This window comes from Alosa alosa, chromosome 15 (genome assembly GCF_017589495.1).
Source record: "Alosa alosa isolate M-15738 ecotype Scorff River chromosome 15, AALO_Geno_1.1, whole genome shotgun sequence".
Classification (NCBI taxonomy): Eukaryota; Metazoa; Chordata; class Actinopteri; order Clupeiformes; family Clupeidae; genus Alosa; species Alosa alosa.
This window is the reverse complement of record NC_063203.1, coordinates 12,477,938-12,498,966: the sequence shown is the minus strand read 5'-3', so window position 1 is coordinate 12,498,966 and position 21,029 is coordinate 12,477,938. Positions and strand designations below refer to the sequence as shown.

General features: G+C 45.8%; 1 protein-coding gene across 1 annotated transcript in view; it reads left to right on the top strand.

Annotated features, from left to right (window-relative positions):
- Positions 1-13,561, top strand: part of foxo1a (forkhead box O1 a) — a 37,334-nt gene extending 23,773 nt beyond the window's left edge. The window contains exons 2-4 of the mRNA XM_048264169.1: positions 9,299-9,490; positions 9,894-11,298; positions 11,724-13,561. Of these exons, the coding sequence (XP_048120126.1) occupies positions 9,299-9,490; positions 9,894-11,252 (1,551 nt within the window). The 3' untranslated portion in view covers positions 11,253-11,298; positions 11,724-13,561. The remainder of the gene's footprint in view (positions 1-9,298; positions 9,491-9,893; positions 11,299-11,723) is intronic.
- The last annotated feature ends 7,468 nt before the right edge of the window (positions 13,562-21,029 follow it).

Below are 21,029 nucleotides of genomic sequence, written 5' to 3'. Positions count from 1 at the left end.
AAGAAAGAAAAAGAACACAGAAGAAAAGGTCAGATTCCAACATGGTGATCTTCTTTTTATGGTTTTTGAGTCTCGGTGCCAGTCCAGGGAATTCCCTAGTGCTGCGCTTGCAGTCTTAATAAGACACGTGGTTGCATAAGACCCATCATTTGATTTTTTTCCCCTTCTCTCTCTGTCTTTCTCTCTCTCTATCCTCTCTCTCTCTCTGTCTCTCTCTCAACTGATGAACGGGTCTATTCAAGGTTTAGTGTCCCTGGGGGGACAGCGTGAACAGGTGATCAGCTGGGAGATAATGGCACTCCTGACACTGATGGTGTCTGTCCCACCTCGCTGCTGCTGAGTGATCACCTTCTGTTCTCTGGCACACACTCCTCCCTTAATCTGCCCATTACTGCTCGCATGGAAACTCAGTCAATAGCACATGAAATGCACAGCACGCAGTACAGTTGTGTTGAGAATCGCTCACACACACAAATATAGGGGGCAGCCGTGGCCTACTGGTTAGCACTTCGGACCTGTAACCGGAGGGTTGCCGGTTCGAACCCCGACCAGTAGGCATGGCTGAAGCAAGGCACCTAACCCCTCACTGCTCCCCGAGCGCCGCTGTTGATGCAGGCAGCTCACTGCGCCGGGATTAGTGTGTGCTTCACCTCACTGTGTGTACACTGTGTACTGTGCGTGTGTCACTAATTCACAGATTGGGATAAATGCAGAGACCAAATTTCCCTCACGGGATCAAAAGAGTATATATACTTATACTATATGTACAGTATCTGTGTGTAAATACAGTATATAGTAGTACATGCATAGATAGGTACATACAGTAATGCATATGCATTATTACTTATACATAGTCAAGGAATATTTGTATTTGAAAATTACTATGTGTGCTGGTTTTAAATGTTGCCATTGTTGGTTACCTTTAGCTAATTCCCAAGATGGTCTTAAATGAACTGCTCTAATTGAACATAGTAGGAATCATATTATATTTACATCGCCAGTCTTGGTCTATGTCTTGTTGTGTTCTCTCTCCTCCCTGTTACCTGCTGCTGTCTCCGCCCCTGCTCTTAAGACTGTATTTAGCGTGTGCGCGGCGTGCTGAGCTGGTGATGCGCTAATGACAGGGTTGGGGCCGTTTGTCGGGCTCCTGCTAACCGCCCCTAGCCCCTGCTCTCTCTCTCTCTCTCTCTCTCTCTCTCTCTCTCTCTCTCTCTCTTTCCCGCTCTCCATGTCAGCAACAGTCAGCAGTCCTCCCTGGCCCCAGACATGACCCAACTCGAGCCTCCAGCACAGGTCTCCTAGGAGCAGGCTATCACGCTAATGCTAGCTGTCGCACGTCTGAGCTCAACGACAGACCCTAATGAGAAGTTAGGTTTATTCAAATAGCTCCAAAGTGGACATTTACTCCATTTTTTGCCCTTATTTTGGCCTTCCATGCATTTCCCTGACATGACTCTGACAGGTACAGTAGGTGCATTGGTTAATGTCAGGCCTTTGAGCTGCCCCCCAGCCACTTGATCTCTCAAACAGAGGTAAGCCTGCTAGCACTTTTCTCATTGATGAGAATGCATCAGAGCTCAGAAGATCCTACACACTTAACTGCTACAAGGCCTTTCAAGTGCGTGCTAGAGTTCAGCAAGTTCAAAAGCGATTCTGATGAAAATTGTCACTTTCTGGTCTCTTTACATGGAATTTCTGCCATGACCTATTGTACAGGTGTCTCGTGCTACCAGTGACCTTTTCCTCTCTTTGTGCATACACTCACCTCAAAAGGGCTGTGTTTCTTGTGGTTGAGGCATTAATCATGTCGTCCCCCACAGACAGGACCTCTATACAGCATCACTGAGTCCCTAACCCCCCCACACTCCTCCGCTTCACATCTCAATTTGAGTCAGCACCGTTAGCAATGCTAGCATATGCCTGGGGATTTTTCAAGGAAGCAATGTGACCTTTTGAAGTCAATCGTAGACTGTCAGCATTTAGTCTGATTGTCAGTGCAGATGGTTGGAGTGTGCATGGCTGTATTCATTTTCCTGTCTACACTGAGCTGCATCTCTCCAGCGATGCTATACTCGGCCCAGAGTTCACCTATTTCACATAACCTTAGTGAATGCTTTACTATAAGTAACTAGAGTTTAGCCTTTGAGACTGCAACCTCTCCTAACTTATAGTTCCCCCATCATGCAGCCTTTTTACAAGGGCATTTAGTCTATACAGCCAGTGGAAGTGCAGTCCATGCAGCCTCTGACCGTTAACCATCCAGTGCTGTCCTTCATCTCCAAATCTTCCTGGTGTGGCACACACAGTCAGCCTCATGACTGGAATCACTGGTGTCAAACGAGTCCAGGTAACAGGTGGCTCATGTTTATTTATTCATTCATTTATTTGTTTGTTTGTTCATTAGTTTATTTTTGAATATTCACCCCCAAAAAAAAAAAAAAAAAAGAAAGAAACCGCGTGGTTGGAAATTACTCCAGTGCTTTTTGGCAAGTAACATCAGAAGAATTGCAAAAAAGGCTCCTTTTGCCTTGCAGATGAAAATCTTCAGTTTCCTCAGCCTTGCCCTTTTCCTAGAATGTGTGCCTTCTCCTCTCCTGCTGGCACCAGGTGGACCGGCCTGGTGGCCTCTTGGCCTTGGGCTGAGGTCAGACAGGCCTGGTGGGTAGCGAGAGAGAGAGAGAGAGAGAGAGAGAGAGAGAGAGAGAGAGAGAGAGTGTCTGGAAACAGTGTCGCCTTTCAGGAGTCTTGGAAGGAGTGTTAGTATGAAATGGCACATTGTGTCCTTGGCTGTTGGCTGGCCCAAACACATGATCCCCTCCGCCACTTATGGAGCTAGCTCTCTCTCTCACACACACAAACGATACACACACACATTAGAGTACACACACTCACTCACTCACTTACTCATTCACTCTCACACACACAGTAGAGTACACACACACACTCATTCTTTCTCATGCACACACACACACACATCATATATATTATGAAGCAAACACGAAACAACCCCCCACCCACACACACAGACACACACACACACACACACACACTGACTGACAGACTAAGACTGACACCATCACAACACACAGTGCACAGTAATAGGTCAGTGTGGTCACATGTTCTCTGCTCTCATCCTAAAAGGGGACTTGTCGCATATGTCTTGTGTGTGTGTGTGTGTGTGTGTGTGTGAGAGAGAGACTGTGTGTGTGTGGTGTGGTCACTCATGCTGTCACTGCTCCAGTGTGTTGTTAGCACCGCAGAAACGTTTGCGTGTGTGTCTGCATCTGTGTGTGTGTGTTTGTGTGTGTGTGTGTGTGTGTGTGTGTGTGTGTGTGTGTGTGTGTGTGTGTGTGTGTGTGTGTGTTGTTGGCCAAAATGACTGTTAGACAAGCTGCAGACGTCATGTCTGCTACCTGAGTTATTATGGACGGACACTGTTGATCCTTTGTGTTTACATGTGTGTTTGCATCTCATTTCTCTGTCCTGTCATTTCTCCCTCCCTCCCCCTCTCACAGACACACACGCACGCGCACACACGTACACACTTATAGTTGCCTGTATATTAATGTAAGTGCAACACTAAAAGCTAATTCTGGGCTTAACTTTAAACTACTTAGACATGGCCCATGGAAATGCAGTTGCTCTTTCATAAACTTTGACCACTAGGTTCCATACTGCAGTTATTGTAAGTGGAGAAAAACATAAACCCTTGGTCTCTCTCACTCAGCCCAGTACATAATGTGGTTCACAGAAGCACCCTAGTATACTTACCTAGGCGCCTAACATTTTCACAGTCGACAGTGTTTGCGACAGTGTCAGGATTGAGGATATATACACTCCAATCCAGTTAAATGCTGCACAAATGTTCCACTCATTTTCTGCCTTGTCTGTTGGAAAAAGTATGAGGCAGAAAAGTAAGGACTTCACCCTTAACTCTCCATTGGATAAATGAGTGGTTAGAATGGTGCGTGTCCAACTTCTAACCACCTTTGACTCAGTCTCACGTAGATCGGTTCCGATGACCAACTCATTGATCCCATCAAAACATTTGAGTTGACCTTCATGACATCGTTGCCTAGCGTCAGATTGTTTGTGTGTGGCTTTTAAAATACACAGCATTGTGTGGAAAGGGATTGTTGAGTCCCCGCATTGTGCATTCTCCGAGTGAGTAACAGTAAGGTTGGCACTAGAGCCAAGCTCGGATGGGTGTGGGGGAGTTGCGGAGGGTGGGTCTGGTGCCTACAAGCTTTTATTGCGAGGGACACCCCTCACACACACACCACGACTCCAAAGTGTGTGGCCAGCATTCCACTCCCTCCCTCCCTCCCTCACAACCACTGTTTCCTGAGAGACAGGAAGTGAGCCTGGCTTCCTGTGACAGTCCTCTTTCATGTGGTCACTTCCTTGTGTTTGGCTAAAGCTGTTGACGTGCTACAAGAGAACAGGGGCCAGACCAGTGGCTCTCTTCTACTTCTTCTCTCTCTTTCTCTCTCTCTCTCTCTCTCTCTCTCTCTCTCTCTCTCTCTCTCTCTTCCCTCCTCTAGTTCTGTCCAGATTATGGAGAGACAGCCAGGTGGGCTAGCTTTTCGGACAGGGATCAGACTAATACCCGTTCCCTTATGAGTTGGCTATGAATCGGCTGCCCAGTATTGAGTCACTGTGATCTATTGCAATGTTTTTCCCCACACATTTCTCTCCGATTATTATGCCAGATGAACAAAAAGCATCATGGAGAAAGCATCTTTCATTTCATATTGTATGACATTACAATATTACAATATAACGTTTTTTTTATTATTTATATGAGATCTTTGGAATAGTATTGTATGCATATGTAGCATATATTTCTATGTTACCCATAAGCACAATATATCAATGCTATGTAGTGTTATATAGGCAGCATGTTGAAGGGGTTTCTTTGCAGTGACATCTTGGATCTGGACAAGACAAGATTGTAGTGAAACTCACAGTCAAAAGACAGACTGTGAGAGTCAAAAGAAAAACAAAACCAGGACGTATCAAAACGTTTCGTTTGCTCTCATCTGAATGTTTGGTAACCTTGTGCAGGAATGTGGATTGAGGATGGAGTCGGATTCAACCCCCTTCCCCCATGCTTTGTCCGGTTTCCTAAGAGATACTGACCCTGACTGAGTTGCGGCAGAGATTACATGTGAACTTTGAACGCCGTGATTAGTTGGAATGTTTAGGTCCCTGTGCATGGCAGAGCGCTAATAAATCAGCCATTGTCACAACAGGCTGGTAGAGGGACCATAGGTAAGAGAGAGATGGACAGAGGATCCACGGGCTCTCATGTCCTACCTGGACACACACACACACACACACACACACACACACACACACACACACACTGGACAAAACAATCATGACTGTAAAATCGAGAGGGAACTGGGCAGTGACATCAGTGTCAGAGAGGGTGTGTGAAGGGGGCTCAGAATGATCCAGAAACAGACTAACAACAAACTCTTGATATTCGTATGACTCTGTAGAACAGAATGGGACCAGAGGGAACTTTGGTGCTAATACTTGAGGAGTGTGTCTGCTGTTAACACCTCAATCATAGTGCAGACAGACACACACACACACACACACACACACACACTCACTCACACTCACACACACACACACACACACACACACACACACACACACACACACACACACACACACACACACACACACACACTCACACTCACACACACACTGAGGGCTAGACTCGGGGGCCTCCCAGCCTCTTGCAGGCACACTCCACTGCCAGGATCTCTTTCCACAAAGCATAGGGAGTTCTGCCCAGGTATTTCCCGTCCCAGTTGACTCTCTCTCCCTCCCTCTCCCTCTCTGTCTTTCCCTCCCTCTTTCTCTCTCTCTACCCTTTCGTAATGTTTTGATCGTTCTCTCCAACATGTTTCGGTAGACCACTGTTGAATAACACCATAACATTAAGTCAGAGACCAAGTCTATTTCACTGCCCTGTGGAAGGTTTCCCCCATTTTCTTTTTTTCCTCTCTCTCTCTCTCTCTCTCTCTCTCTCTCTCTCTCTCTCTCTCTCTCTCTCTCTCTCTCTAATACACACTCACACACACACACACACACAAACACAGACATTCACACACACACTCCATATCGGTCTCTCTCTGTCTCTTGCGTAATGCTCGTGTTCCTCTTTCCAGCATGGTCTCGGTAGACCACCGTCAGAAAAGATCAAAACATTTAGTCACAGACTAGATCCCGTCCCCCACTTACATCAATACTGGCTGAGGCATAGACCAGTGTGTGTGTGTCCCAGTGTGCTGGGAGTGTGTGTGGGCCCCAGGGTGCTGGGAGTGTGTGTGTGTGTCTGTGTGTGTGTCTGGTTCTGGTAGGCCAGTTGAGGAGGGACATTTAATCCGCAGGCTTCCTTTTCCCCTGCCGACATGGGAGGCGTGATATACGGCGGTCACAGGACGTTTCGGCGTCCGCGCACTGACATTCCCGGCATTCCTTGACGCTGCTCAGCTGAAATTACACAGCAGCTCTGTGGCGGTCACGGGAGAGAGGCCCACACGGCACACACACACACACACACACACACACACACACACACACACACACACACACACACACAGGCACGCGTACGGAAATATACATATACCCATTCTGTGTGTGTCTGCGCTGATTGAATGCATGTGGTCACTGCACACTCCCCGATATGCCTGCTTATCACAAAAGCTGGCTCCAGTTTTTCCATTTTCTTTTTCTCTTCTCCTTCCCTGCCTCCTTTGTAGGACTTGGGAGGAGATGGGATGATCAATGTTCAGGGGTACGCCATTGTTGGCTTTCTTTATAATGCTTAAAGAAGTCTACATGCTGTGGTCTGACTGCCAAGGGAACTGCAGGATGTCTCTTATTCTACCAAAGCTTTGGTGTCAGTTGTGCTTTAGTGAGTGTATAGGCTTTTTTTTTTTTTACTGAGTTACATAAAGCCAAACAGGAGCCACGCAGCGCTGAAAGATATCCCCACTCTGGCTTGTTGTGGCAGTCGCTTGGCAGAGTAAAATTGGATTTACTTTACTGGAGGTGCACCGGTGTTCAGCTGCCTGCATGTCGCTCCTTAAAGCCTGTAGTCCTCGAGACATGCACTTGAGCAGAGCAGAGCAGAGCAGAGCAGACCATGGTGTGTGTGTGTGTGTGTGTCTGTGTGTGCGTGTGTGCTTACAGTACTCCCCATACACACACATATACACACTCTGTCACTCCTTAAAGCCTGTAGTCCTAGAGACATGCGCTTGAGTAGAGTAGAGCAGACCGCTGTGTGTGTGTGTGAGCACACTTACTCCACATACACATACATATACACATACACACTCACTCATCAGCTGTCTTGAACTCATCTGGCCTTCAGGCCCAGAGCTGGCAAGGACGTGGGCCAGATCCTGTTTCCAACAGTGGCGAAAGCCCAGCGCATCAATCATCCAATTTCCCTCCTGCATCCCACTGGGTTTGCCTCGTGGAAAAGTAGCACAGGGCCTGTGGTAATACCAAAGGCAATGCAGAATTGGTGTGTCAACCAATACATGTGGTCCAATGTCAACAGGAGTCAGTCAGTGTTGTGCACTTTGGCTGATATGCTCCTTCTCATCACAAATAAACCCCTACTGTGTTGATTTCAACGTCCTCAGCAGCACCCCTTTACCACCCCCATGTGGAGACTTCCTGTGTCTGACGGCACTGTTCAGACTGGACAGTATTGAACCGAGCGCAGAAAGCAACACACACACACACACAAACACAAACACATTAACTTACATAAACACATACACACACTTAAGCACACACACACACACACACACACACACACACACACACACACACACACACACACACACACACACACACACACATCAGTGAGCGCCTGGGCTCATGGTTCCCATGATGACAGTGAAGGTGAGGATATGACAAACAGGAAGTCTCAATAATTGCATAGCATAAAAGACTACCCACCATTTATGTTGTTTTGACTGAAGAACAAATGTGGCAGGGATGTCAGCAAAAAAAACTATTGTTGACTAAGTGACTTAATTGTTACAGAAGTATAACAGAAGGTATCTTGCGTACATATGATGTGCATAGGCTACCATTTAAATGTGAATCTGCATCTGTAAAGGTGAATTACTCATACCTGTGAAGGGTAGAGACATGACGCATGAGAACAGGCAGAAGGTGTGTTTTTTTCCAAACATCACAGACTAAAATCTGGCTCCTATTTTTGTTCTCTGTTGCTATGCTAACAAAAAAAGGTATAAATATTTGTTCGTGGGAAACAACATCCTTATTTTGTCAGAGTTTGCTTTTTTCTTTCTTTCTATTTTTTCATAGTTTCACTATGCTGTATCAGCAGGTGTTTTTGTTAACTCCCCGACGTAATGGTTTTCTGTTATTATGCGGCCTTTTCCGTTCTCGTCACTCGGTTTCGGTGAACCTAAATGTCTGCCTCAGCTTGGTCTGTTCTGTGTAGGCTACATGCATAGATCAGGCTAGTTCTTCTCGTCCCACTTTTTGAGGGACCCATTATATGATCCATGCATCTGTATGGTACTGGCCTGTAGATTACAATTTTACAGTAAAGATTCACTGTATCACAGATATTGGTTTGTATTTTTGCTGTCCATTGGGGTATTGTGTATTAGCGGATGTAGGCCTATCTGTTATTGGTCAATAAGTAGCAGGCTGCATGCAAAGACCTGTTGTGTTTTTGTCAGCTATCGTGTATGACGTCACCATCAATATACAGAAGGCCCTTTGGACTTGGGTACATCAATAGCGTTTCATGTGTGTTTATGTGTGTCTGTGTGTGAATCAGTGTGTGTCTGTGCATGCATGTGTGTGTGAGTTTGTAAAGTCAGTGAGATGCATTCAGGTGGACGCAAACCACCACAAAGTGACCTTAAGTGGTCTTTCTCCCTCTGTTCGTCCGTCAGCACTGGAGCGGACATAAACAGAAAACAGGTGGTGGAAGGATTTGCACTAGTGTGATTGGCTGTCAGAGGACTCATTATGAGAAAAGGGCACGCACTTACATCATAAAACATTCACAACCTACACCTACACAACACACACACACACACACACACACACCGGAACCACACACACAATCGCTGTAACTCTTTTCTCACTTAACTATGTACAGTGTGTAGGCAATGTTTATTAAGATCACTTTAACAAACCAAATAATCACACCATAACTATCTAACTACTCTATCTCCCCCTCTCTCTCTTCTCTCTCTCTCTCTCTCAATGACAGAACTCCATTAGGCACAACTTGTCCCTGCACAGTCGTTTTGTGCGCGTGCAGAATGAGGGCACCGGCAAGAGCTCCTGGTGGATGCTGAACCCTGAAGGGGGCAAGAACGGCAAGTCACCCCGCCGACGCGCTGCGTCCATGGACAACAACAGCAAGTTCGCCAAGAGCCGAGGGAGGGCCGCCAAGAAAAAGGTAAGGCAGCAGCAGACTGGAGGCAGGAAAGAAGCCTTTGTGACTCTGCATGGGAAACTGGACTGAAAGCTAGTGTTTTCATTGTCGTTACAGAACATAAAACGTTCTAATTCAAAAATGAATAACACAAGAAATATCATAATATAAACATAGAAGCACCAATATTTTGTAACATTTGACACTCGGCTGAATTTCTGAACACATCCCCTTGGATAGAGTTCAAGTGCTCATTCTCCACAGTCATTCCATTCTCATGGATGTGGCTTATACGTCGCAAACATATCTCCCATTCCTGAGGTGGTAATCTGAGACCTCTGGTCTCTCTCTCTCTCTCTCTCTCTCTCTCTCTCTCTCTCTCTCTCTCTCTCTCTCATTCTCTCTCTCTGTGTCTCTGTTCCCACAGATGGCTCTGCAGGGTGGGCCTGAGGGTGGTGCAGACAGCCCCGGCTCCCAGTACAACAAGTGGCCTGGCAGCCCAAACTCGCACAGCAACGACGACTTTGACACATGGAACGGCTTCCGCCAGCGCACCAGCTCCAACGCCAGCACCCTCAGCGGGCGCCTGTCGCCCTTCATGCCCGAGCAGGATGACCTGGGCGACGGCGACGTGCACATGGTGTACCCGGGCGGGCCCGGCACCAAGATGGCGGGCACGCTGCCGAGCCTGTCGGAGATGGCCAGCTCTCTGGGCCACCACCCGCACCACCACCACCACAGCTCGGAGAACGTCATGGAGAACCTGCTGGACAACCTCAACCTGCTCTCCCCGAACAACGCGTCGCAGGTGGGGCCGGCGGGGACCCCAGGGGCCCCAGCTTCAGCCCAGGGCTCCGCACAGTCCTCCCCGTCCCCCATGATGCAGGGCAGCCCCGGGTACCCGAGCCCGTACAGCTCCCCGAGCCTGGGTGGCAACGGCGGCAGCCAGCCCCAAGGGCCCCAGGAGTACCGCAAGTGCCTGTACGGCCAGGCCAGCATGAACTCCCTGTCGCCCATGCCCATGCAGCCACTGGCCGAGAACAAGGCCAGCAGCTTTGGGCCGGCCCTGGGCCAGTTCGGCTGCCCGGCCGGGCTCCTCAAGGAGCTTCTGACGTCCGACAGCGAGTCCCACGGGGAGCTCATGCCCTCGGTGGACACGGTGGTGACCCAGTCGGGCGGCAACGGCGGGGGCGCCGGAGTGCGCATGTTGCCCCCTTACAGCAGCGCCGGCGGCGCCGGTCCGGTCCAGCACGGCCGCTCCGAGCTCATGGGCGGAGGAGGTCAGCAGCACGGCAGCCACGCCCTGCCTCCACCGCACCCGCACGCCCACGGCGTGGTGCACAACCAGGGACCGCCGGCCCCCGTGGCCATGAACGGCCGCCCCATGCTGCCCCATGCCAACATGAGCCACAACTCGGTAGGTCCTGCCGGACGCCTGGGCACCGTCAAGACCTTACCCATGGCCTTCAACCCGGCCGCCCACCTGGGAGGCGGCATCGGCGGCGGTGGGCCTCTTACCTACTGCACCCTCCACAGCCCCAACGGTTACGGCGGGGGACGCCCGGGCCCCCTGCTCCACCACCCGAGCCAGCACATGCACACGGAGAAGCTGCCCAGCGACCTGGACGACATGTCCATCGAGCGCTTCGAGTGCGACGTGGAGTCCGTCCTGCACGACACGCTCATGGACGGCGACTCGCTGGACTTCAACTTCGAGCCGGTGGTGCCCCAGCAGGGTTTCCCACACGGCGTCAAGACCACCACGCACAGCTGGGTGTCCGGCTAGAGAGGAGGCCAGGGGGAGCAAGGGCCGCACTCACACTCGCTCACAGGTAAAGAGCCGCGCTGCACCGGGCACTCCCATCAATCACCTCTGTCTTTAGCAATATCTCCCAGCCACACCAGGTAGACGCTGAATATACAAGGGATGTACCTCTGATTTTGTACCGATACGGTATTTGTTGCCCCAGCAGTAGATCAGAACGTCGTCCTTATACATTTATTTCTATATTATGTTCTTGTTGTGGACCAACTATCGTAGTTATGGAGAATGTAGTACCTAGTACAGTGCTTTTGAGGGGTCCAAAGCCAGCTACCACTGGACTGCATGTTGCATGTGTTATGTTATATGTTGCAACTTAGACATCAAAAACAGTCCAAAATGCTAGTAAGTTCTAAGCTCTTGAAAATCCTATAAAGACCTAAACTCTTCAAAAGCACACTGCCTTATCCCTCCACTGCCTTTGTTCTCTTTCAGCTCCAATCCATATGCATCTCAGAATGGAACATGGCAAGCCCACGGACGCCATCCTCATCCACCCAAAGATGCTGTACCCAAACTCCTCTGGTCGCTCATCAAAAGCCCTCGGCAGCTTTGGCTGTGGCTGCTCCCAAGCACATTCAGACATTCATTCATTCAGGTTCCGGAGGACACTTCGTCTTTTCATTTTTTCGCCACTGTACCACGTTGTCGCAACCAAGTGCCAAACTCTTAGCCTTTGAACTTCAGAGCCAAAATTTGATGTGCACTGTCGATGCTGCCTTCTTATTGCAGTTGATGATTCATAGAACCAGTGGATTACACTCTGATGAGTGTTGTTTTTTGTCGTTTTTACAACTGCAACACACAAACTAATACATACATACACACACACACACACACACACACACACACACACACACACACACACACACACACACACACACACACACAAACAAACAAAATGCACACAAATGCCTCCTGAAGACACCAATGTCTCAGTGGGATAATTTTTTATTGATTGATATAATAGCTGAAAGATTTGCTCAGAGGCCTTGCTCACACCAGCTCTTAAAATCACCCACAGTGCCGCAGGTCTGCAGCAAGCACCCGCTGAAAGAACATGAGATACCTGTCTGAACATTTAGCTCTCTAGTCGGAACTCTCAGCCGATTGTTCCCTTCATGAAACCCCTCTATCTGCCCACCCTCCGTTAGGAATTTCATTCGAGTCAGGGCCTTTGTGGTGTAGTGAGGAATCCCCCGGAGGAATGGCCACAGGAGTCCCAGAGTTTGAGGGCTTCCGGAAGGAGAACTGGAATATGGAGGGTGTTTAGGGTTATGTGTCACTGCCCAGGGCTCTGTTTTTCTAGAAAACCCAGTTATACTGTGTCAGCCTAAAAGGGTAGCCGAAGATGGGCCAGACCAAGTCGATGTCTCTTGGGGAGGCCTCTCAAACTACAGTATGTCATGACACTTGTTTTTTTTTGTTTTTGTTGTTCTCGTAGTTAGACGTCTCTGTATTTCTTTTGTTTGTGTTGTGTCGCTGTTTTTGGCTTGGCTTTGGCATGTTAGAAAGAGGAGTGTTTTTACTAGGTCATGTACAGAGAATGTTTACATTGTGCGAGCAACAGACTCGTAGTTTTGTTTTTTGTAAATTGGGAAAGAAGAACTGGATTTTCAGTGGACTTTAACATTTTGAGGGTGCTTCTCGGTTGGACTAGACCTGGCTGTTTCCATATTTCTTGTAAATACCAACAATACATAAATACACACTCAGACATACACATATATTGAAAAACATTAAGTAGATATATATTGAGATTTTTATTGTTATCGTTGATGTTATTATTTTTGTTTTGATGCAGCGGCAAGTTCTGCACGCACATGTCTCAAGTGTTCTGTCAGTTCTGAGTAGATTTTAAGCAGAGTAAACATTATTATTATCGTTATTAATATTATTCCAGCAAGAGTGGTAGTTCTGAACTGCTAGCTGGAAACTGGCTTGGCCACTGCAGATATGAGGATGTTGCTCCCTCAAACATGCAGAGAAAGTCAAATTTCCCTCCCTTTAAGAAGGTTGTGAGGGAACGGTTAGCTTTTGTGTTGTTTATTTATTTGGTGGAAGGAGACTTCGTATGTTCATAGTATGCCTCAGATTAACGCAGACGTGCTCGTTACTATACCCCCATCCCTCCTCTTTTTCTGGGGGCCACGATATGAAACGTGCCGGCGTCGTTGACGTGATTTGTTTTTCCTGATATGAGCTGCCTTCTTCACAATGGTTAGGTGACTGCGTCGAATTTGTCGCTATGGAGAGGGTTCATGGTTTTCGTTCAGATAGATAGTGTGCAGTTACCCCTCTACCTCTATCAGGCTTGTCATCCTCTGCTGTTCTCCTTGCCTTATGTCCTCTTCCCCACCCACTCACACCCTCCCACGTCCGCGTCCTCTTTTCCAGCTGTCACTGAATTTGACACATTCGCTAATCTCATGATGCAACATGATCCCACTAATGACTTTGGCTCATGTCTTTAATCAAGGATTAAATCAAGTCGTGCTCCTCATTGCCTCTCAAGAGCCAGAGCAAGTCTTATCCAAAGCCTGAACAAGCCTTGTACATTGTGAGTGTTGCCTTCTAAAGTGCTCTTAATTGGCAAATGCATAACTAAGACCCTAACAATCAAGGGATAACACACTAAGGAGCTATATTTAGACGCCTAATTAGCTATATTTAGATGCCTAATTAGCTATATTTAGACACCTAATTAGCTATATTTAGATGCCAAATTAGCTATATTTAGACACCTAATTAGCTATATTTAGACACCTAATTAGCTATATTTAGATGCCTAATTAGCTATATTTAGATTAGCTATATTTAGACACCTAATTAGCTATATTTAGACACCTAATTAGCTATATTTAGACACCTAATTAGCTATATTTAGACACCTAATTAGCTATATTTAGATGCCTAATTAGCTATATTTAGATGCCTAATTAGCTATATTTAGATGCCTAATTAGCTATATTTAGATGCCTAATTAGCTATATTTAGATGCCTAATTAGCTATATTTAGACACCTAATTAGCTATATTTAGATGCCTAATTAGCTATATTTAGACACCTAATTAGCTATATTTAGACACCTAATTAGCTATATTTAGACACCTAATTAGCTATATTTAGATGCCTAATTAGCTATATTTAGACACCTAATTAGCTATATTTAGACACCTAATTAGCTATATTTAGATGCCTAATTAGCTATATTTAGATGCCTAATTAGCTATATTTAGATGCCTAATTAGCTATATTTAGACACCTAATTAGCTATATTTAGACACCTAATTAGCTATATTTAGATGCCTAATTAGCTATATTTAGATGCCTAATTAGCTATATTTAGATGCCTAATTAGCTATATTTAGATGCCTAATTAGCTATATTTAGACACCTAATTAGCTATATTTAGATGCCTAATTAGCTATATTTAGATGCCTAATTAGCTATATTTAGATGCCTAATTAGCTATATTTAGATGCCTAATTAGCTATATTTAGATGCCTAATTAGCTATATTTAGATGCCTAATTAGCTATATTTAGACACCTAATTAGCTATATTTAGATGCCTAATTAGCTATATTTAGATGCCTAATTAGCTATATTTAGATGCCTAATTAGCTATATTTAGATGCCTAATTAGCTATATTTAGACACCTAATTAGCTATATTTAGATGCCTAATTAGCTATATTTAGACACCTAATTAGCTATATTTAGATGCCTAATTAGCTATATTTAGACACCTAATTAGCTATATTTAGATGCCTAATTAGCTATATTTAGACACCTAATTAGCTATATTGCCTAATTAGCTATATTTAGACACCTAATTAGCTATATTTAGATGCCAAATTAGCTATATTTAGACACCTAATTAGCTATATTTCGACACCTAATTAGCTATATTTAGATGCCTAATTAGCTATATTTAGATGCCTAATTAGCTATATTTAGACACCTCCTATGTGAGTTAGCATTCTCTTTCCATGATGCAAGTAAAAACAGTGAGTAGTTTCTCAAGCATAAAGCATAAGAACTCACACTGAACTCACACAACCACAGTCAATATGGAAAATAGTCCAGATATGAGGAGAGGAGAATGGACAGAGTATGAGGAAGATAGCATGTTCATATTGTCCATACAACAGTTTGTTCATAACTCCTTCAGAGATGCCCTGAGCCATCCTGAACTTGCGCAGCTGTATGTGAGCATTGTCCTCAGCTGTTTGGTGAGATCTCGAGATTGACTTTTCGTTTAGGTTGTGAAAGTGGATTCTCTGGAGGTTGTTATCGAAGCAGGCGACATCCATTTGACTAACTGATTCCTGATAGCTCCTTGTCCGTGTAAATAACAACTCTCATTTCAAGCGATATTCTTTTTTTTCTAGAGCTGCAGAGCTGCAGCTGGTAGAGGAGATTGAAGTCATTGAGTTGCCTGTTTAGCGTCTGTCTATGTTGTACCGCTAAGCTCAGAGAAAGTAAGAGCAAAACTCACACATGAATCCTTCTTTGTAAATTATATGTGCAGGTCACTCATTTCATACATAACCATTCTATCATCCCATGTCAATTTTAAAAGGATGCTTAAAAATATATATTATTATGCTATGTATTAAGAAGTGTAAATGATTGCTTTGTGAAATTTGCAAGTGATCATACCTATGCATTTTCATACTTTAATTTTTAATTTTATTTTTTTGCCTGTCTGTTTTTCTGTATTTGTTTTTACTGATTATATGAAACGTTTTATGTATTATAGCATTGTGGACATGTTATTTCATTGTCAAAAATGTTGGTTTCAAATACCGTAGTTATTTCAGAAAAAGGATATGAAGTATATTTAGAACTTAGAGGATTTACTTGCCTTTTGTAAACTGACACTGTTATCCTTGTATTCAGCAACAGTTTGTAGGAAAAATAGAAAACACAAAAATACATAAACTTATTGTCTAAGTACAGAATTGGAAAAATATTATTAATTGTCTGAATTATCTGTATTCAGATGGTGAATTTTGGACCAATTTTTTAGAAGAGAAAATATAAATTTAAATATTGCACTTTTACCTTAACATACATTTTATAACTTGTTCCTCATAGAGAGACTAAGAAGTAAATACATGAGTTATTTTAAAACAAACTGTTACATTTATTAACTTATACACAGAAATGAATCGATTTTCAATCAGAAGAATATATCACACAATGTGCAATTTGTTTATGTATTAGAGAAAAGAGAAGAAGTAAAAACGTCTATGTAACATCAAGGGTTCGGGAGGCGGGATGGAGTGTTGCCATTTTGAAATGATTTGATTGGCGTGATGTTGATGTGTAGCTACCTTTCTATTTCTTTATTGAAGCTTTTTGGCAGTGAGCAAGATACAGTTCTGTCAGGTGGCCACAACCTGTAACATATTTACCCGAAACGCCTGTGAGGTCGCTCCGTAAATCAGAAGCCTGATGCACTTGTACCATGATGCAAGAACAGAATTATGTTGTCGCTGTGTGAAGCCATATGTGTACATAAATTATGTTACATAAAGATCGGCAGAGTATGTGGTTGTTTATTTTCCACTTACATGTGTATCTGTACTTCCTCCATGTGTGTGTGTGTGTGTGTCTATGTGTGTGTGTGTGTGTGTGTGTGTAGTACAATGGGTGGATCAACGGGTGGCTGGCTCCACATCTCGGAGTGTCAAATGACAGGCCGCGTCTCTGAAATCACCACGGTTGCCTGTGACTCGTGACGGGCTTTCATCTTCTCCGCTCCGAGCTAATGACGTTTGACGGAGCCTCGGTGCCCAGGCCTGGCCTCTCAGTGCCTGCAGGGGGCGGGGGTGGGGGGGTCTAACAGCAGTAGCTATGGTTGTAGTGTTGGGGGCGGTTCTAATGACTCGGAGGTTGACCCCTCCACCCCACCCTCCTCTCCCAACATGTCAAGCTCATAAGTCCAGTGGAGACATTCGAGGAGACATCCAGCCACTCTGCCTTCGCTGCAGTACTGGATCATCTCTGGGTCATGGGGTTTTGCGCGGGACCAGAGAGCTCAGAGCCTGAGTTATGGCTTTAAATAAAGACCAGGGCTAAAGGGCGTCAGCAGACAGGCTACACACGCCGCCTCTGTTCTCTGACCCCTGCTTCATGTTGGTATTTGGGAACTCTTTTTTGGGTGGTTCTTCAACATTGTCATCCAGAACAAAAAGTGGTGGAGAGATTTTGTAGTTAGTCATACTGGAAGTTTATCCAAAAATATTAAAGTGTCTACTTCAAATGCTCTCCGTCAGAGAGAGAAAGAGCTGTCAGAACTAAGATAACTCCTGTGTCAGGGAAGATTCATGACTTTCTTTCTCTCTCTCTGAGTGTGTGTGTGTGTGAGAGAGAGAGAGAATGTGTGTGGAATGAGTTGGAGTATGGAGACCCAGCAGCACATTTCTTTCCCTTCCCCTTTTCCCCTTCCTTTCTCAATTCCCTCCCTCTCTCCTTTCCTTTCTCTCTCTCTCTCTCTCTGTCAGCTGAACCCAGTTACCCCTCCACAAGCTCTGGCTTGGAGCCATTCTGGTCCCTTCTGGCCGTCTTTTAACCGATAAAAATCTGTCTGAGAGGCGTTATGGGTCAGAGCCAGATGGTACCGGAGTGAGCAATTATGTTTGAAAGCTGAGGGGGATCACGGCTCTACCTTTGATGGTCTCAAGTCTGAAAGAGTAAATATTTGCAACACAAGTGTTTTTTTTTATTTCCTCCTCAACTCAAGCACACAGGTCTGTTCTATTGTTTTTGTAGTGAGGGTTTTTTTGAGCCAAAGTGCTTCAGAAGGAGGTTGGTAGAGAAAAAAAGAAAAAAACCTGAGGATCATACGTGTAGAGAAACTGCACCAGTGACATACAGTTCATCTGAGGATCCAGAATGGCCCAAGTCAAACAGGTGGTCGAACTCAAGCTCCAGATTTCGGAGCTGTTGGCATCCTAAACCAACCCCCACCACCTTGCACCGTCTTCACCTTCTCATCACCACAACCTAAAAAAGAGAAACACACACACACACACACACACACACACACACACTGGAGTATTTCATTTTTTCTCATTTTCCCTCCCTCTCTCTGTCCCTCCCTCTCTCTCTCTCTCTCTCTTTCTCTCTATCTCTCTCCCTCTCTCCCGCCTCAGGCAGAGCAGAGCGGTGTGGCCTGGCGATCCCTTTAAACGGTGTGTTGACAGACAGAGAGGGAGGCGAGGGCCCCTGCTGTACAGACGGCTGTGGAATGCAGCGGGGCCTGGGTGTGGCGCCGGGCCAAATGTGTATGCAATCCTTATGTTCTCTTGGGCACTGGGAGAGTGTGTGCTTGCGTGCAGATGTGTATGTGTGTGTGTGCGTGCGTGTGTGTGTGTGTGTGTGAGTGTGGACTTGAGGCCTCATTTAAGGGGAGGCCAAGTGAGGATAAACCCCCTCACCCCCATCCCCTCCTCCCCAGATCACTGAGTTCATCCAGTACGTTGCCTCAACAGTTCCAAAGTCTCTCTCCCTCGTTCTCTCTCTCTCTCTCTTTTTCTTTTTTCCCCGTAATGAATTTGAACAAAAAAGACTGTAAAAACAAATGGACAGCCACACACAGCCTTGAGCGGTACTTTATTCAAAATGACTGAGGTAACATTTGCACATAACCTGTGCAACCCAAATCCTGTCGCTTTGTTTAAAGGCTTCGGATGGCTTGGTACACCCACCCTTTTGCAAAAACTCCAGAGGGTCTCAAAGGTTCACCGCAGGACACACACACACACACACACACATACACATACGCACACACACAAGATTTAATTCCAAATGACAAATTAAAACAGGAAAGTACGAGTGGAAAAAACTTGGGAAACGTGCATGAATTATAAAGACCCATGCTGACCCTGTTTGAGGAGATATTTTCTTCTCCGCCAGCCATTTCCCTCCCCTGTCTCAGTTGGGAGATAAAAGTCCAGCGAGCATTCAGGAGCTCTGCAGGACACCGAGTTCATTCTCGAGGGGCCTCATGACAAATTGTTTGAGGAAAATCACACAGCTCAAGTCTTATTTCTTTACTGTGTATCCCATTGAAAAGACTTTCACATGAGCTGTAAAGTATTAGCCTTCATGTGGCATTGCAATGGAGTAAAACATGTTTTGAATTTTACAGTGTAATGACAAAAAGAACTAAAGCATATAATTTCCATAAAGATTCACAGCACTACATAATATACACAACACTACATAAACACATGGCAATGAGATCATTTAAAACAGTTGCATGAAAATGTTGCTTTTGTGAAATGCATTCTGCTTTCAAAATATCTAGCATATTGCATAAAATGGCACTGTTGCATTCAAAATTGCCACCACACTTGACTGAATTGCCACCACACTTGACTGTAGTGAGATAATGCCCACTTGTGATATAATTCAAACCGGGTTGGTTGACTGAGCAGCAGTATTCCCAGTCTTGTGGAACACATGTGTTCTGTGCCTGGTAACGCCACCATGGGGAGAGGGTCCACAACGGCACCGGTGCCCTGGGAAGCCTGCGAGAGGCCGAGCCCTCCCACCCTCGCTGATGGCTGTGCCTGTGTCCTTTGGGGCCTTCAGGAGAGAGAGTAAATGAGTCTCAGTGGGGGCCCTGTGGGGCAGCGGGGGAACCAGGCAGACTGCCTCAGAGCTGGAGGGATGGGGGGGGGGGGGTCAGGGCTGAGGGCAGCAGGGAGATGAGAACCAAAGAGAGAGGATGCCATGAGGAAAGCCCTGGGCACACACCCCACATACACCCTCAGGCCTGGAAAAAAAGCAGGTGACAGCATGGAGCTACCTGTGCTGAGAGAGCACAATTGTGCATGTCTGGTACAAGATGTCAAACCACTGACCACATGCAAATCACATACTTTTTTTATCAGTATTGATAAAATCAAAGACAGATTTGTTGCAGACAACATCCAACATCCAGACAACAGAATTGTGTGATCTGATGGTAATCTAGTACTGAGTAGGATCCCAGTATCATAACATCTCAAATAAGTGCAGACTAACGAATGGATAGAAAACAGATTCTGCACTTCAGCTCATTTCTAAACTGTAGAGTAGCGTGGGGGTGGGAGGCTTTACGGGCCGGTTTTTACAACTTCAACCTGAACTTCATTCAGGGCCCACACCGCTCTGCCAACACATTTGGGCATCGTTTGAATTTTTTCACTCCGAGGGGTCGTGATATTAAATAATTTAATGGCACGCTGCCAGGAACCAGGAACCAGGAACCCCCCCGCCCCCAAAGCATGTAGGATTGCTGAGCATCTCTCTCCCCTCTCTCTCTCTCTCTCTCTCTCCTTTTGTCTAGCTGGCGCAGGGCCAGCGTCCGATTAGCATGTAGTGATCCAGAGTCTCATCCTGTGGAGGCATCTGAAACTGGTTAGGGTCCTGACGCATCAGTCTGCCGAAGAGGGGTCATTAGGAAAAAGGGAAAATGACTAACGAAGCCATCAAACAATGGAGAGGCACGAGGGACGAGAGGAGGGGGGGGAAGAGAGGGAAGGGGAGGAGGGGTGGAGAAGAAGACAGAAGAAGGAAAAGTGGATATGACTAACAACCTCAATCTATCAGTCCACAGGGAGGGAGGGAGGGAGAGAGAGAGAGGAAAAACAAAGCAGGAAAGAACAAGAAACAAAGAAAATAAGGATAGTAGTGAGATTGAGTTTGCAACTGTATTTTACTGTCCGTTTTTAAAGTGCA